The sequence below is a fragment of the Nicotiana sylvestris genome, chromosome 10, assembly GCF_000393655.2.
Source record: "Nicotiana sylvestris chromosome 10, ASM39365v2, whole genome shotgun sequence".
In the NCBI taxonomy this organism is placed as follows: domain Eukaryota; kingdom Viridiplantae; phylum Streptophyta; class Magnoliopsida; order Solanales; family Solanaceae; genus Nicotiana; species Nicotiana sylvestris.
This window is the reverse complement of record NC_091066.1, coordinates 41,152,094-41,169,345: the sequence shown is the minus strand read 5'-3', so window position 1 is coordinate 41,169,345 and position 17,252 is coordinate 41,152,094. Positions and strand designations below refer to the sequence as shown.

Here is a 17,252-nt window from a genome sequence, read left to right as displayed (position 1 = left end):
CCATTAGAAGAAGCTTGTATAGCCGGTGGACGGTAGGAACTCTCCGTCATAGCACTGAAATAGGAACCTGAAGAACCCTGAGGACCTGAATACCCACTGGAGGAACCCTGAATAGCTGGCGGGTGATAAGAACTCTCTGGCATGGAACCAAAATATGGGCGCACTGGAGCACCCCTAGCAGGTGGTGGTTCTAAATATGGGGGTCTGCTGGGCTAACCCCTCCCAAACTGACCTCTACCCCTAGTCGGGGCATCTATGAACTCTCCGAAGAATATAACCCTCTTATCCTGCTGCATCTGCTCCCTACCCCTCAGATGGTAGCCCTCAATCCTCCGAGCAATCTCTACTACTAGCTAATAAGAAGTCCTCATCTCCATCTCTCGGGCCATGTTGGCCCTAATGCCAGAATCAAACCCTGTAACGAACCTCCATATCCTCTCTGCATCAGTAGGAAGTATCATCAATGCATGGCGGGATAACTCAAAAAACCTCGCCTCATAGTCGGTCACGAACATCTGACCCTGCTCAAGCTGCTCAAACTGATACCACAGCTCTTCCCTCTTAGAGGGTGGAATATAACTGTCCAAGAATAACTGTGTGAACTAGACCCAAGTGATGGGAGGGGAACCTGCTGGCCTACCAAGAACATAGGGCTGCCACCATCTACGGTCCCTGTCCTCTAGCTGAAAAGTAGTAAAGTCAACCCCATGCGACTCTAATATCCTCATGTTGTGCAGTGTGTCCCTTCACCTATCAATGAAATCCTGGGTATCCTCATGATGCTCACCCCTGAATACAGGAGGGTAAAGTCTAGTCCATCTATCCAACAACTTTTGCGGGTCACCATCCGCTGCTGGTCTAAGCTCGGGCACCACTGCAGCAACTGTCTGAGCCTCATCTGTGAGTAGTGAACTCGGAGTCTGATACACTGCAGCTGCATGACCTGGAGCCTGAGCAGTAGGGGTCTTTGTTCCCCCTCCTACCTATGATGTAGCTGGATCCGCTGGAAATAAACCATCCTGAGTCATGGTGTCCATGAACTATAGTACACGGCCCATGACCTCTTGAAAACCCAATGCTGTCATAAAGTCTGCCGGGGTAGGCTCAGCTGCGGGCACCTCGCCCTTCTCCTCAATGATAGGATATTCCGAATGATCTGCTGGTGGTGCTACTGGAACAGCTCTAGGATGCCTTCGTCCCCGACCTCGGGCCAGTTCCCTCCCCCGGTCCCTACCTCAGCCTCTAGCAATGGGGGAGCAGCTCCTCCCGGGTCGTGAACATCTGTCGTGCGTGTCCTCACTATCTATGAGAGAATAGAAGAGGGAAAATTTAGTATACCAACCACTGCATGATAGGAGATGAATAAAGAGTAGTTTCCTAACACCTTATAGCCTCTCGAATATAAATACATACGTCTTTGTACCGATCCACAAGAATCTATTAGGTTTGTCCATGACTTGTGAGACCTACGTAAACCTAGTGCTCTGATACCATGTTGTCATGACCCATTTCCATTATAGGTCATGATGGCTCCCAACACCATTGTTAGGCAAGCCAATGCAGAAATATTAATAAGTGTTCATTTTACTTTACTAAAATAAGTACAACAATTTCTAAACTTGAAGTTTAAAACAAGTGATAATTAGTAACGTACAAGATTAATTATACAATCCCCAAAAGAATAGTCTACTAATGTGTGTGCCAAGATCTGGTGTCACAAGTTTATGGGCAACTAGTAGAATATACAAAAGAATAAATATATCCTACTGTCTGAAATATAATAGACAGCCAAAAATACAGAGAGACTCCAACATGCTGCTGATTGTCATAGGAAGGTAGCAGCTCATCGTGGAAGTCTCGGGCTATGATCAAGAACGCACACCGGCTGGTAGCTAGATGTACCTGCCTCAGATCCTGTACAATTAAGTACATAAGCGTAGTATGAGTACATAAACAATATGTACCCAGTAAGTATCCCGTCTAATCTCGAAAAAGTAGAGATGAGAGGTTGACCTGATACTTACTAGGGTCAAATAATATAAGAAAGTGTTATGCTAGGCATGGATGTCACAAATAAATAACAATTTATAGCAAGAAGCGATAAGTCATGTCCTAGATGATATCACAGTTAGCCATTTACATTTCAAAACACTTAACAAAGTAAGTCATGAATATGATTTCACATAGATACCATGCGCACATTATGCCGAGGTCGTACGGCCCGGTCCAACAGAAAATAAACTATGCACTGCTAGAGGGTCAAATAGTGCGAACCATAGATGTATCTATTTCTACCGAGGCAATCGGCCTGATCCACAAATATCAATTATCATCAAGAAATTTCATAAAGGCGCATTTATATTCAAATAAATTCATACAAGTGTTCAACAAGTACATACGTTCACATATGTTCATTTCTAATTATCTAGCATATCCTAAGTGATCACACTAGCAAGAAAGTATATAAACATTCGCAAATATGGTATGATACGGTTCCTAAACTACTCGGTATATGGTATGATCACCAGTCCTAAACTTGTGGATCGGTATGAAAACGTCAGTACTTATCTTCGAGAGGTTGTAGAACCTTTGGAAAACTTCACATTCTTGAATTCTTACCGTGCGGTATTGATTCAGCTTGAAGTGTAACTTTTGAATTCCTTCCATGCATTCCTATGCGTATATGACCGTTGGTATCAGTTGTGCATCGACGACTTGTGATTCCCTGGATGAGGTACGAGATGTGATTTCTGAGGTGTTGATTTTGTGAGCGCTTGCTTGTGGACTTATATGTCCGGTAGTATTCCTATTAGTGAAAATAGTGGCTGGATGGATACGTGATGAGTATGATGTGACTGCGAGATGAGTTCATATGATTTGAATGTGACGAGAAGGTATTACTGAAGGTTTCACCAATTTGAGACTCCAGGTATGTTTCTAGACTCGTTCGAGGACGAACGTTTGTTTAAGAGGGGGGATGTAACGACCCAGTCGTCCGTTCTGAGAGTTATAGCCATATTTCCCCCATATATACTTATTTATGTGTTGTTCAACTATGTTAAGTTGTATCGAGTTGGTAGGTTTGGGTTCGGAGTAGTTCTGGAGTGAAATGAACACTTAATCTCTTAGTTAGAAAGCTAAGTTAGAAAAGTCATTCAAAAGTTGACTTATGAGTAATCGAATTCAGATTTGGATTTTGATGATTCAGTTAGCTTCGTTGGGTGATTTTAGACTTAGGAGTGTGTCCGAAATGTAATTTGGAGGTCCGTGGTAGAATTGGGCTTGAATTGGCGAAACTTGGAAATTTTGGCGATTTTCGTCGGCAGCGGAAAACTAGGTATCGGGGTCGGAATGTAATTTTGGAAGTTGGAGTAGGTTCGTAGTGTCATTTGTGATGTGTGTGCAAAATTTGAGATCATTCGGAACTGGTTTGATAGGTTTCGGAGTCGTTGGCGAGTTTTGGAAGTTTAGAAGTTCTTAGGCTAGAATCCAAGGTTGATATGGTGTTTTGGTATTGTTTTGGGTGTTCCAGAGGTTCGACTAAGTTCGGGTAGTGATATATGACTTGTTGGAATTATTGGTTGAAGTCCCGAGAGTCTCAGGTGAGTTTTGAATAGGTTTGGGTTGTGTTACACATGTTTTCTTATGTTTCGACGCTGTTTCTTCAAGTATAAATGATATCATACAAATGAGCTCCTATTTTTTTTAATTGAAGCATTAGATCCATATCGTAATTACGGACCCATAGCAAAAAGAATCATCGAATTTGGACATCGTATGAGGATTTTAGGGTCATTTTACTAAGAATTAGGTTGCCAGATTTTTCAGAGTAATTACGGAATTGCCACTGATGGCGTAATTAAAAATATGCACTATTTGCAAATATTAAAACCTACATATTTCATTCATTATAAAGTCAAATTGAGTGATTCAAAAGCCTAACTTGACTAGAATTTCACAGGGATTCCATTGGAGGCATAAAATATGAGTTTCCGGATTGTTTGGTACGAGAAACGAGGTAGAATAACTGGCAAAAAAATATAAAACTAGGGTTTGTTCATTCGGTCATATTTTGAGTTGTGGAGATTGGATTTGGGCGATTTTGGAGGCGAGTTTCACCATAGGTATTGGGGTAAGTGTTCTTTACTCAGGTTTGGTTATATTTCATGAATCCATCTTCGTTTTTGGGATTTGATTGTTGATTTCAAAGTGAAATTAAGGGAGTTAGGGCTTGAGTTTTGGAGAGTTTTAGGTAGGGATTTGAGGGACCAAACAGAGTCCGATTTTGATAAATTTTATTTGGTTAGACTTGGGAGAGGACGAGGTTTATTATTCTGCCATTTTGGATTGGTTTCGAGATGTGGGCTCAGGGGTTGGGTTTTGGCCGATTTCAGATTTTTGGCATGTTTATGTAGTTTTTATTATGGAATTCGATTCTTTAGACTATGTTGATAGTAGTATTCTGATTATGGTTAGATTCAGATCTTTTGGATATCTATTCCAGAGACGAGGGCATCCCGAAGTAGGATTTTACGCTGATAAGGTAAGTACATTTTTAACTCTGGCTTTGAGGGTATAAACCCGGAGAATGTGATATCATATGATTGTTTGGAGGTGATACTCATGCTAGGTGATGGACGTGTGGGTGTATACCTCGAGGGATTGAGACTTGGTCCGTCCCGTGAGGCCTCATGGCCATCATCTGAGATTACGTAGTTACTTGTTGAACTTGTCTGCCTTCAAGTTAGAGATCATGCTTAGGCTTTATTCATGCTCATATTATTTGTACTCAGTTATAGAAATTATTGTACATGTTTACCTCAGTCTCTATTATTTGCTAATATAATATGATACTTGATGTGGGTTGTGTTCCCTTATTTGTTGATGATGGTGAGGCTAGTAAGGTACATGACTGAGTGAGGTCGAGGGCCTGGTTGTGAGGATATTGATACCATAGTGTGTGAGTTGTCCGCGTAGCATATGAGGTGATCGTATGGATCCAGGTATTGATACCATAGCGCGTGAGTTGTCCGCGTAGCACGTGAGTTAACCGTGCGGATCCAGGTATTGATATTATGGCATGTGAGTTATCCGTGCAGCACATGAGTTGTCCGTGCTTAGCGCTTGGGCTTTGGGAGCCCCTCCGGAGTCTGTACACACCCTCAGTGAGCGCAGAGTGTTGAGTGTATTGAGTGTTGAGTGTTGAATGCTGAGTGCGAGTGATGAGTGATGGAGTGACATTGTTATGAGGTTGCATTTACTTTTGATGTTGTTGCATTTACCTGTTAATTTCTTTGTGGCATTTGTTGGTTTTATGGAATTTAACTGTTTATTTATGTTTATTGTAAATTGTGAAAATAAATAATTGGACTGTTTTACTTAGCTCGTCACTACTGTTGAGTTTCTTAGTTATTTCTATTACTACTAAGTCGGTTGTACTCATACTACACTCTGCATTTTATGTGCAGATCCATGTGAGTTAGAGTGCAGTGATCGTTTAAGTTCAGGCCAGCTATATGTGGAGATTGCAAGGTAGCTGCTAGTGTCTGCAGGACCTTGTTACTCCTCTTGTCTTTTCTTCTTTTGGACAGTTAGACAGTTTATATATCTTAGTTTATAGTTTTAGACGCTCATGACTTAGTGACACCCTAATGTTTATGACTCGTTTAATATTATTTATATTTAGAGTTGGTTTAATTTATTAGGAATTAAATTATTGGAAATATTTTATTAAATTCTTATAATCAAATTAGTAGAAATATTTTGGGAATAGGCTTGCCTTGTAACACGATAGGCGCCATCATGACCATGGTTAGATTTTTGGTCGTGACAAGGATAATCTTCTCCGTCACAATCTTGATGTCATGCTTATTGAGAAGAATTATATTGACAATTTGTTCAACACGGTGATGGATGTTAAAGGTAAGATAAAGGATAACCCGAAGGCTAGAATGGACTTACAAGAATATTGTATGTGGCCTGAATTATACTTGCATACAACAAACAATGGTAAGTTGTTCAATCCCAAAGCAAGTTACACATTCACTTTGGAGGAAAGACGACAAATTTGTGATTGGGTTAAGAAATTGAAGATGCCTGAGGGTTATGCGTCGAATCTTGGAAAAAAAGTAGATATAGAGGTAGGGAAGTTGATCCATTTGAAAAGTTATGACTGTCATGTTTTCATGGAGACCTTAGTGTCTATTGCATTATGTGGTTTGCCTGTAAGAATCTGGAAACCCATCACAGAGATTAGTTTGTTTTTCAAAGGCTTGTGTTCTACCACATTAAGGGAAGAAAACCTACTTCAGATGGACCTGAACATTTGTGTAACTTCTAGTAAGATGGAAAAGATATTTCCATCTAGTTTTTTTTGATGTGATGGAACACCTTCCAATCCACCTTGTACACGAGGCACGACTTGAAGGGCGTGTTCAATGCAGATGGATGTATCCCTTTGAGAGGTAATATTATAAGTTTGATGTAATTTTCTAGTTTATTTGAATGTTCTTGGATAACATGACATTATGTAGGACAATTGGAATATGCAAAAAATTTATTAAGCAGAGGAATAGGATTGAAGGATCTATATGCGAAGCTTATCTTGCAAAGAAAACTACTCTTGTTCTTATTATTTTGAGAGTAACGTGCCATGTTCTAGGAATAGGCCCAATAGGCACATGGTCAAATGTGTGAATGATCCATTATATCCGCCAATGTTCATATTCAATCAACCAGGCCGATGTTCTAATGATGTCAGAAAGAGAAGTTTGAGTGATATGGCGTACAAGTCAGCTACACTTCATGTGTTGCTAAATTGTCCCGAAGTTGTACCATTTCTCAAGTAAGTATTGATTTACTAGTTATCAAAATATAAAATTTACTGTGATTACATCTCGATGCAACTACTAAAAATATTTGATGTGTCACAATCACTTCGTGGGTCAATTTGGCCATGATGTTGTATATACGAGATTTGATACGTGGTTCAAACAATTTGTAAGTTTATCCTGATAATGTTCTAACACTATGTAAGTAAATAATATTTGTAAGTTATGCTAACTTATGAATTTTTTTAACACCATATAGGTAAATGATTCAAATAATGGTGTAAATCAATTTTTGATAGATATATCTTGGGGATCTGGGCTTCAGGTCACAACAATGTCTAAGTACGTAGTGAATGGTTATAAGTTCCATACAGAGGATTGCTCTAAAAATAAAAATAACAACAACGGCGGGGTGTGGGTTGAAGGTGGTGATGGCAACCAAGTTGGAGATATTGATTATTATAGTATGCTCAAAGAAATAATAGAACTAGAATATACAGGTTGGTCATATAAGAAATTGATACTCTTTAGATGCAAGTGGTTTGACCCAAATCTAACAAGAGGTACAAGAGTACACAACCAATACAACATAATTTAGGTTTATCATACGAGGGAGTATTATGACTATGATCCTTTCATAATTTCACATAATGTTAGGCAAGTGTATTATGCTCCTTATCCATTGTGGCAGAATAAGTCCGATTGATGGGTTGTAATAAAAACTAAGCCTGTAGGTAGGGTGGAAGCCGAGAATGTGTTAGATGTTACATATCAAAACGATATCTCCAGTGTTCACCAAATAGTGGACGATCAGCTAGAAAGTAATTTGGAACATCCTGAATACATATTAGAAGAAGTTGATATAAATGAAGCAATTATAGAAAATGAGGACGAAGAATCAACTGCTGAAACTCAAACAAGTAAGTACGAGGAATTCTCGGACGAGGAACAATACGTCGATGAGCTTTAAAAAGTTGGATTTTTAAATAACTCTCATTTTATAGCTAGTTTCTTATATATTTCAATCTAAATATGTATTATATTATGCAGATGGCAGGCAAGGGTCAAGGTAACAATGACCCTACTGGTTCTCGAGGTCGAGAAAAGGCTAGGAAGGGAAAGAGGAGGGTAGAGAATAATACTCCATCTGCTCCACCCTCTTCAGAGATGCCTATTCCTATGTCTTATCCTCCACCCCACGGCTATACTGAGCTACCGCAGCATCACGAGCCCTACACCTTCATGCAAACACCAGGTCTTTCATCACAGGGCCATAGGACTATACGTCCGACATACAGTCTAGCTGCCTCACAACCACGTGGATCGCAGCCATTTGCATCGCATGGATCACATCCATCCATGTCACAGCCACATGGATCACAGCCACTCGGGTCACAGTCATCAGTATCACAGCCACTTGGGGTCCAACTAGCTATGTTGCAGTCATAGGGATCACAACCATCTTCATCATCGACTCCATCTATTTCAGGCCTTCGCCTGCGAGGTAGTAGCTCTGACCCTCCTACATCGTCCACACATGCCTCTGATATACATGCTTCGGACGATGATGCTGATGATGATGATGGGGTGCATTATGATCAATATGGCATGATCATCATAGTCCATGAGGGTGATGGGTAAGAGTTATTTGTTATTTTTGCGTTTATTTTTTTGTAATGTTTTTACTAAGATATTAATGTGTTTTATTGTTAAATTGCAGGTTCATCCCGAGTAATAAGACTACAAGGATAATCACCAAAGCCATCAGAAAACTTTATGATGGCCCTTATGCGACTTGGACTGATTTCCCATTCTCGCTGAAGGAGCAAATTTTCAATCAATTTAAGGTGTAAATGTTCTTTTAAGCAGTTTAATAATTTATATTTATGATATTTCCATATAATATTTAACTTTTGAAATACAGAGCAAGTGTGTATGGGAACATCGCTATAGCGCGGAGGTGGCTACAAATTTTTATCATAAACCTCGCAAGCGATTGTCGCATAGTTTCTCTGAAGCTAGAAAGAAGAACAAGAAGTCTGACTGGTTACTTCAAAATTTATGGGATGATTTGCAAAGGCAATGACTTACCGTAAAGTTCTTAGAGAAGAGCGAAAAAGGAAAGAAAGCTTACACATCTGAGAAAGGAGGCTCCTTGCACACTAGAGGTGCGATCAGCCTAGGGACAATAAAAAAAGATTGGTACGTAATTGCTTAAATTATTTTAATTTTCAAAGTGTATCTATTCTGTATATTAACTAAATTAATTTATTTTCAGGAAAAGAAGTTGGGGCGTCCAATGAACCATGATGAGCTATTCAAGGAGACGCATATTATAAAGAAGAAGAAAGAGACGGATCAAGAAAGGTGGGTCGAGGACTGGGCCTCGACTGTATATGTAAGCTTTCACTTTTCTTTAAGAATTTTAATTTACTTTTATATAAATTTTGAAATACTAATTCAATTTAAATTTTCGTATAGGGTTGCTACCAAACTAACGTGTAGGAATTCATCCGCACTCAGCCAGCTGGTGAATCGGGCGAGCCAACCCAACCTTCGGACGAGGATGCTGAAAGAATATGGATGGAGTCTGCTGGCGGTCCAAAATGGGGAAAGGTATACGGGCTTCCTGCTAAGAAATTCCATCGCTATAAGTGTGGAATGCAAGGAATAGGGACTTCCTTGCAAGGCGAGTAACTTAGTGGGGAGAGCTTCTCCGTTATGCGGGAGACTATGATAGCTCACATCCGAGCTAGAAGTGGCCAAGGAAAGAGAAAGGATTAGAGATGCTCAGTTCCTTGGCATGCAAGCTCAGATCAGAACTCTTCTATCTACTAGAGCTTTTTCGTTGCCCCGGTCTCGTGAGTCATCGCCAGAGGCTCGACTTGAACGTGAGCATTCCTTTTGTCCTCCCCATGATCGTTCCTCCCGTCCTCCCCGTGGTCGTTCTTCCCGTCCTCCACAAGACCCTTCTCGACACCATCTTTTAGATGAAAGTTCATCAGACGGTGATGATGATGTTGTACAAAACACTCCTTGACTTTTATATCATTTGAACTAGACAAATAGAACCGGTTTTAAACTAGTTGTAATAAGTTTTAACTTGGTTTTGGATTTTTTTATTTCTATTAAACTTTAATTTGTTAGTTTTAATGTATTTATTGAATTGTGTTGTTGTTGTTGTTATTTCCACGTTGGTAGCTGGTGTTTATTAGACACAGCAACCCTATTTTTATCTGTTTATTAATTCAGCAAATTTTATCTGTTTATTAGACACAGCAACCCCATTTTTTCCGATTGTCTTGTTATCTTTCTGCTTCTTACTTTGACTTAGTTAACAGCTTAGTTCTATTAGTTCACATTATCTTTGTTAAAAATTTTGTTAGAAATTATTGCAATATTGTAGTTCACCTTTATTTAGCTACCTACTACTATTTTAATAATTTGTGCATTTTCCTTTTACTGTTTTAATTAATTAATTAATTAATTTTTAAAAAATCATTTTAAGGTTTTATTACAACCTTTTAACGCTCCTTTGTTACGAGTGGGGCCTCACCAGTTGTAGCGGTGACAACCCCCTTCTCTGTTTGTCTTCGTGGTGTTTTGTGTGTATTTTAGGTTATGGACTCTAGCTATTATCGGTGAGTGGGATGCACGTGTGCAAGCAAAAGGAACAACCCCGACAAGGGTCAGAAGGAGTTGGATGCAAACGTGCTAGGTGGACGCAACTTCGTCGTTTATACCAAGACAATTCCCAGGTTCTACTCGCGGGAGTTGATACCTCCCGTTTTTCATTTTCCCCTTTATTGTGTTAGTTAAGTTGTTGCAATCATAGTTCCTATTAGTTTATCCATTGTACTAGTGCACTTATAGTTGTAGCCTGTCTTTGCCTATCATGGCCAGTTGATTTGTGTGTGTTAGTGATTCCCCTTAGTCTGTTGTAGGCATAGTAGTTGTGGTCTGGGATGGTTGAGTGAGGTCATGTCCTCGGGGGTTGGGGCAGGAGGTAGGGAAGGGGTTAGGGGGTAGGTCGGGAGGCAAGGGAGGTAAAGGGAACAGGGGTGCCTATAGGTTAAGAATCGGGTCATGGAACGTAGGTACATTGACGGGTAATTTTATAGAGTTAGCAAAGATTCTCCAGAAGAGGAGGGTCAACATAGCATGTGTCCAGGAGACAAGGTGGATAGGGTCGAGTGCGAAGGATGCAGACGGGTATAAACTTTGGTACTTATGAGTCGAGAGGTAAGAATGGAGTGGGTTAGTGGATAGGGAACTTAGAGAGTCTGTGGTTGAAGTTAGACGAGTGAATGATAAATTTATGGTTATTAAGTTGGTGGTTGGAGAGTACACCCTGAACGTCATTAGTGCTTATGCTCCATATGTGGGCCTAGATGAAGAGGTTAAACGGCGCTTCTAGGAGGGGATAGATGAGATTGTGTGCCAGGTTCCGCCTGTCGAGAAACTATTCATAGGAAAGGATTTCAATGGTCATATTAGGGCGAGCACAGGTGGTTATGGCGAGGTGCATGGAGGATTTGGTTTTGGGGAGAGGAACAGAGGAGGTACCATGCTGCTGGACTTCGCTAAGGCTTTCAGGTTAGTGATTGAGAACTCTAGATTTCCGTAGAGGAAGGAGCATTTGGTTACTTTTCAAAATGTGGTAGCGAAGACTCAGATTGACTATCTCCTCCTCAGGAGGTGTGACAGCGGGTTGTGCAAGGATTGCAAGGTGATTCCGAGTGAGACACTCGCGACGCAGCATAGACTTTTGGTGATAGACATTAGTATTAGGTTAGAGAGGAGGAAACGCTCTGCTCGGGGATCACCGAGAATCAGATGGGGAGCCCTGACTAAGGATAAAGCCCAAGAGTTGGAGTGGCGGTTGTCGGATATGGGATCTTGGAGGAGCAGTGGGGACGCAAATACTATGTGGTCAGCAACAACAGACTATATAAGGACATCTCCGAGAGAGGTGTTAGGGGTCATGACCGGTGTCTCTGGTAGGCATAAAGGATACTGGCGGTGGAATGAAGTAGTCCAAGGTAAAGTGGAAGCAAAGAAGGCGTCATACCTGAAGTTAGTGGGGAGCATAGGTGAGGAGGAGAGGCGAGCATGCATGGAGATATATAAGGTAGCTAGGAAGGAAGTTAAGCTGTCAGTCCTAGAGGCTAAGACTGCGTCTTATGGTCATATGTACGAGGAACTGGGGGAAAGGGCGGGGAGAAGAAGTTATTTCGGCTGGCCAAGTTGAGAGAGAGGAATGCTCGAGATTTGGACCAAGTGCGATGCATTAATGACGAAGATGGTAGGATACTAATGGAAGATTCCCAGATTAAGAGGAGATGACAGACTTACTTCCATAAACTTCTGAACGAAAAAGGGGATCGGGATATTATGCTAGGCGAATTGGAGCATTCTGATCGTGGGGGCTATGCGTAAGATGAGTATAGGCAGAGCAACCAGACCAGACGAGATCCCAGTGGAATTTTGGAAGTGTGTAGGGAGAGTAGGTTTGGAGTGGTTGATTGGGCTGTTTAATGTTATTTTTAAGGTAAAGAGGATTCCAGATGAGTGGAGGTGGAGTACGGTAGTTCCATTGTATAAGAACAAAGGTGATATCTAGAGTTGTAACAATTATAGGGGTATCAAATTACTGAGTCATACCATGAAAGTATGAGAGAGGGTTGTTGAAGCGAGGGTGAGGATGAAAGTGTCTATATCAGACAACTAATTCGGGTTCATACCGGGTCGTTCAACCACAGAAGCTATACATCTTGTTAGGAGGTTGGTGGAGCTGTACAGGGAGAGAAAGAAGGATCTGCACATGGTGTTTATTGACCTAGAGAAAGCGTATGACAAGGTTCCTAGAGAAGTTCTTTGGAGATGCCTGAAGGTAAAAGGTGTGCCGGTTCCCTATATTATGGCGATTAGGGACATGTATGATCGGGCTAAGACTCGGGTTAGGACAGTAGGAGGCAACTCTGAGCATTTTCCGGTTGAAATGGGGTTACACCAAGGCTCTGCGCGTAGTCCGTTCTTATTCGCCTTGGTGATGGATGTGTTAACAAACCATATCCAAGGGAAGGAGCCATGGTGCATGCTATTTGCTGATGACATAGTTCTGATTGATGAGTCACGAACCGGTGTTAACGTACGACTGGAAGTTTGGAGACAGACTCTTGAGTCTAAAGGTTTCAAGCTGAGCAGAACGAAGACAAAATACTTGGAGTGTATTTTAAGCACTGAGCCGGGGGAAGTGGGCGTGGATGTGAGGCCTGAATCACAGGTTATCCCAACTTGAGACAGCTTCAAGTACCTTGGGTCGGTTATCCACAAGGGAGGGGAGATCGATGAAGATGTCGCACACCGTATCGGGGTAGGATGGATGAAGTGGAGGTTAGCATCCAAAGTTTTGTGTGATAAGAGAGTGCCGACAATATTCAATGGCAAGTTCTATAAAGCGGTAGTTAGACCGGCTATGATGTTTGGGGCTGAGTGTTGGCCTGTTAAGAACTCATATATCCAAAAGATGAAAGTAACATAAATGAGGATGTTGAGGTGGATGTGCGGGCACACTAGGATGGACAAGATTAGAAATGATAATATTCGGGAGAAGGTGCACGTGGCTCCCATTGATGACAAGATGCGGGAAGCGCGACTCAGATGGTTCGGGCATGTAATAAGGAGAAGCCCAGATGCTCCAGTAAGGAGGTGTGAGCAGCTGGTTGTGGAGGCCACGAGAAGAGGTAGAGGGCGGCCTAAGAAGTATTGGGGAGAAGTGATCAGGCAGGATATGGCAAAATTTCAGATTTCCGAGGACATAACACTTGATAGGAAGTTGTGGAGGTCGAGTATTAGGGTTGTAGACTAGGAGGTAGTTGAGTCTCGCGTTACTTTGTACCATTGTGAGCCTAGTCTGGTAAGGTTTTAGTCTAAAATAACTAGGGGCATTGCCATGTCTTAATACTTTCTCTTTTCGGTGCAAGATCTATTTACTAGCCATCATTTCTGCCATTTATGTTCCTATTTTTCCTATGATCTCTATGGTGAAACTAATATTCTCTTCTTTTGTTTTACTTATTATCTTGAGCCGAGGGTCTTTCGGAAACAGCCTCTCTACGCCTTCAGGGTAGGGGTAAGGTCTGCGTACATACTACCTTCTCCAGACCCCACTTGTGGGATTTTACTGGGTTGTTGTTGTTATTATTGTGTAGGAATTTTTGTATGCTGGCAGGTGGTGTAACTTCTAAAACAGGCATTTTATGCCAAAATTAAAACCCAGAAAACCGACCAAAGTTGGTCGGTATTTAATTAAAAAAAAATTCTGCTGATTAGCGACCAAGGTTGGTCGTTTAAGTTTAAAAAAAAAATTTAAAATTACGACCAAAGTTGGTCGGTTAATGAACAAGGATTACCTAGATTTCAACTTTACCGACCAACTTTAATTTGGTCGATATGGTTAAATTTTATTTTTTTAAAAAAATATATATTTTATTTTACCGACCAACTTTGGTCACTAATTTTTAAATTTTAATAATTAATAAAATAACGTAATGTAAATACACCGACCAACTTTGGTCGGTATGTGCTTTAAATTGCATAGTTGGTCCTTTTACCTTTGCGACCAACCTTGATCGATAATTAGAGACCAACCTTGGTCGGTATACTAAAACGACCACCGACCAAGCTTTAGAATTTCACATTGTCTCCGGAAGGGAATCGAGTAATATGCAACGGACGTATTAGCAAAATGGAAATTTGAGGAACATGACACGATGATTTTGATCCTGGAGGTATGCCTAGTCAAGCTGTGGGTTGCTATAGATTTGACAAGATTCAAATCCTCACTTTCAAACATAGACTCATATTAAGATCACAAAATGGATACTTAAAATTGTTTTTTGAAAAAAATTGGCGAAATACAATGTGCTTACAAAAAGCATTACTCAAATAAATGGGCCAAACACATACTAATATTTTTAAAAAAAATACTTTTTGACTAAACATACTTTTCAAAATAATTAAATCGTTTTTGATAGCTTGGTTAAACAGGCTCTTGAGAAAATGGGAGAAAATAATCCACGTGGATTACAATAGAATGTGTTCTACCTTCTTATTACAAAAATGGATATACTCCAACTACATACGAGCTATCAAACAGAGTAACTCCACAATGACACCTCAACATCACTTTCCACATCATCATCCCAGCTGAAACAACTACCTAATAAACAAGGATTTGGTGAAAACAAACTCCTTTCTTCCATGTTTGCCTGCCATTCTTGCGTCCCTACCATTCCCACTTCACTACATGAGTAGTTGCTGTACAGAACATTTTCTGCAGTCACAATATTCTGCATGCAATTATACACTGCATTATCTTCTTCTGCTGCCGCCTTCATTTCCTCACTACCATTGCCAGTATTAGCTGCCACTCTAGAATTAACATCAGTTTCCTCTCCTGACCAGAACGGCTCTGCTGCTTTCGCAGCTGCATGGCGCAAGTCCTTGGGATCCTTTGATACCGGCACTGGCAACCGCCAAGCAGAGTCCGCGAAATTCAGAGTGGCCAGCGGCCCTCTAAGCGCCAATGCAGCTACGTCATGAGCGCGCGCAGCCATTTCTGCAGTTGGGTAACTTCCCAACCATATTCGCTTCTGTGTGCTGGGCTCACGCAGTTCGCAAACCCACTTGTCGTTGTTCCTCCTTCTCACTCCCCTGTACACTGGGTGCCGAGTTTCCTTGAACTTCTTCCTCCCCGCACGCTTCTTCGGTTTCCTTAACGCTAATATATTGATATCTTCTTCATCGGAAACTGCCACTCTAACTGAAGAGCATGAACTTGAATTATTCATCGTTGAACAAGGCTCCAAATTGCTGAGTTTCTTGTAGTTATATGTGCTAAGTACTGTTGTTGCCTGCTTGTTGCTGAGGTTTTAGGGTGTACGTTAAATCTGTAAAGCGTATATATAGATTTGGATTATGAAGAGAGAAGAAGGATCACGTGGATACATGGACACGCACACGGAAGTGAGTGAGCAGGTGAAACGAAATGGAAAATGTTTTATTTGTTGTGGGGCCTGCTTGACTGTGTCAATAAATAGATATTTACGGATTAAAAAAATACTTCTGGGGTTTTAGCCCACGTTGCAGAGATTGGATATAGTAGAAGAATGAGTCTTCTTATTCGTTTCTAATTTGGTTTGAGGAAACAAAGGTTTGGTCCACGTGTGAAACACGTATATGTGAACATTTTGAAGTACGAACTATTAGTTGATGTAATGTAATACCATGTCTTTATTTCATTTTACCTGGCATATTTTTCCTTTTTAATTTGATTTAAGAAAATAATGCATCACTTATAAAGAGATTAATTTAAAAAATTTATTTGTTTTTTATGACATACTCTTATACTTATAGAAATGTCAAAGCTTGTTAAAAACTTACAACAAAAACAACCCAGTAAAATCTCAGAGATGAGGAGTTTGGAGAGGGTCGTGTGTACGCAGACCTTATCCCTACCCCGATAGAGTAGAGAGGTTGTTTCCGATAGACCCCCGGCTCAAGAAAACGAAAAAGACGAAAAGAGACAATATATCGGTACCATTAACAGAAACCATAGAAATAATAACAGCATTATATGAACCAGAAAATGGTTGAAACACAATAACAATAACTAGTAAATAAGGCCCGGTGTTATAAAAAGCGAAGAATAGTGTGAACACAATATTAACTGCTAGCAGTCTAAGACAAACCCTATCAGACTAGCCTCACATCCGGAACGAAGTAGAAAAATGTTCAACTACCTCCTAACCTACAACCCTTATGCTCGGCCTCCACACCTTCCTATCAAGGGTCATATCCTCGAAAATTTAAAGCCACACCATGTCCTGCCTGATCACATCTTCCCAATACTTTTTAGGCCGCCCTCTACCTCTTCTCGTACACGCCAAAGCCAACCGCTCACACCTTCTTACAGGGACATCAGGTCTTCTCCTCCGCACATGCCCGAACCATCTAAGCCCCGCTTCCTGCATCTTGTCATCTATAGGAGCCACGCCCACCTTCTCCCAAATATCTTCATTCTTAATCTTATCCATCCTAGTGTGCCCGTATATCCATCTTGACTTCTGTGTACATCTTGTTAAATATCGCCTTGAAAAAAAACAGAGGAAGTAAGTTCTCTACGAATTTGTTAGATGGAAGGTTATAACTAATAAATTCTCAACAAATTTCCTCCCATTCAAGTCAAATTTTTATTACAAATAAAATAATTTAATTATAAGAGGTTAACTTTAGATGGTATTGATTGTTCATTCTTTTTTAAATTCATAAAAACTCCCTAGAAATACCTTGTTTTCTACATTAAAATTCATTGAAGCTTTAGAGAAAATAGCTCACATTGTACTTGGACTTAAGGTA

At 40.6% G+C, this 17,252-nt stretch overlaps 2 protein-coding genes across 2 annotated transcripts; one reads left to right on the top strand and one right to left on the bottom strand.

Moving 5' to 3' along the window:
- The first annotated feature begins 12,654 nt into the window (after positions 1 to 12,654).
- LOC138879232 (secreted RxLR effector protein 78-like) lies at positions 12,655 to 13,131 on the top strand. Its single transcript, XM_070158831.1, has one exon. It carries the CDS (start codon positions 12,655 to 12,657, stop codon positions 13,129 to 13,131), a length of 477 nt encoding a protein of 158 aa, XP_070014932.1.
- A 1,743-nt stretch (positions 13,132 to 14,874) lies between these two features.
- Positions 14,875 to 15,752, bottom strand: LOC104226669 (dehydration-responsive element-binding protein 1F-like). The gene has a single exon (XM_009778699.2). The coding sequence runs from the start codon at positions 15,683 to 15,685 to the stop codon at positions 14,984 to 14,986; it is 702 nt and encodes a 233-aa protein (XP_009777001.2). The 5' UTR covers positions 15,686 to 15,752; the 3' UTR covers positions 14,875 to 14,983.
- Between the last annotated feature and the right edge of the window lie 1,500 nt (positions 15,753 to 17,252).

Coding starts and splice junctions, on each gene's coding strand:
- LOC104226669 (XM_009778699.2), bottom strand. CDS start 15,685: ATGAATAATTCAAGTTCATGCTCTTCAGTTAGAGTGGCAGTTTCCGAT.
- LOC138879232 (XM_070158831.1), top strand. CDS start 12,655: ATGGTGTTTATTGACCTAGAGAAAGCGTATGACAAGGTTCCTAGAGAA.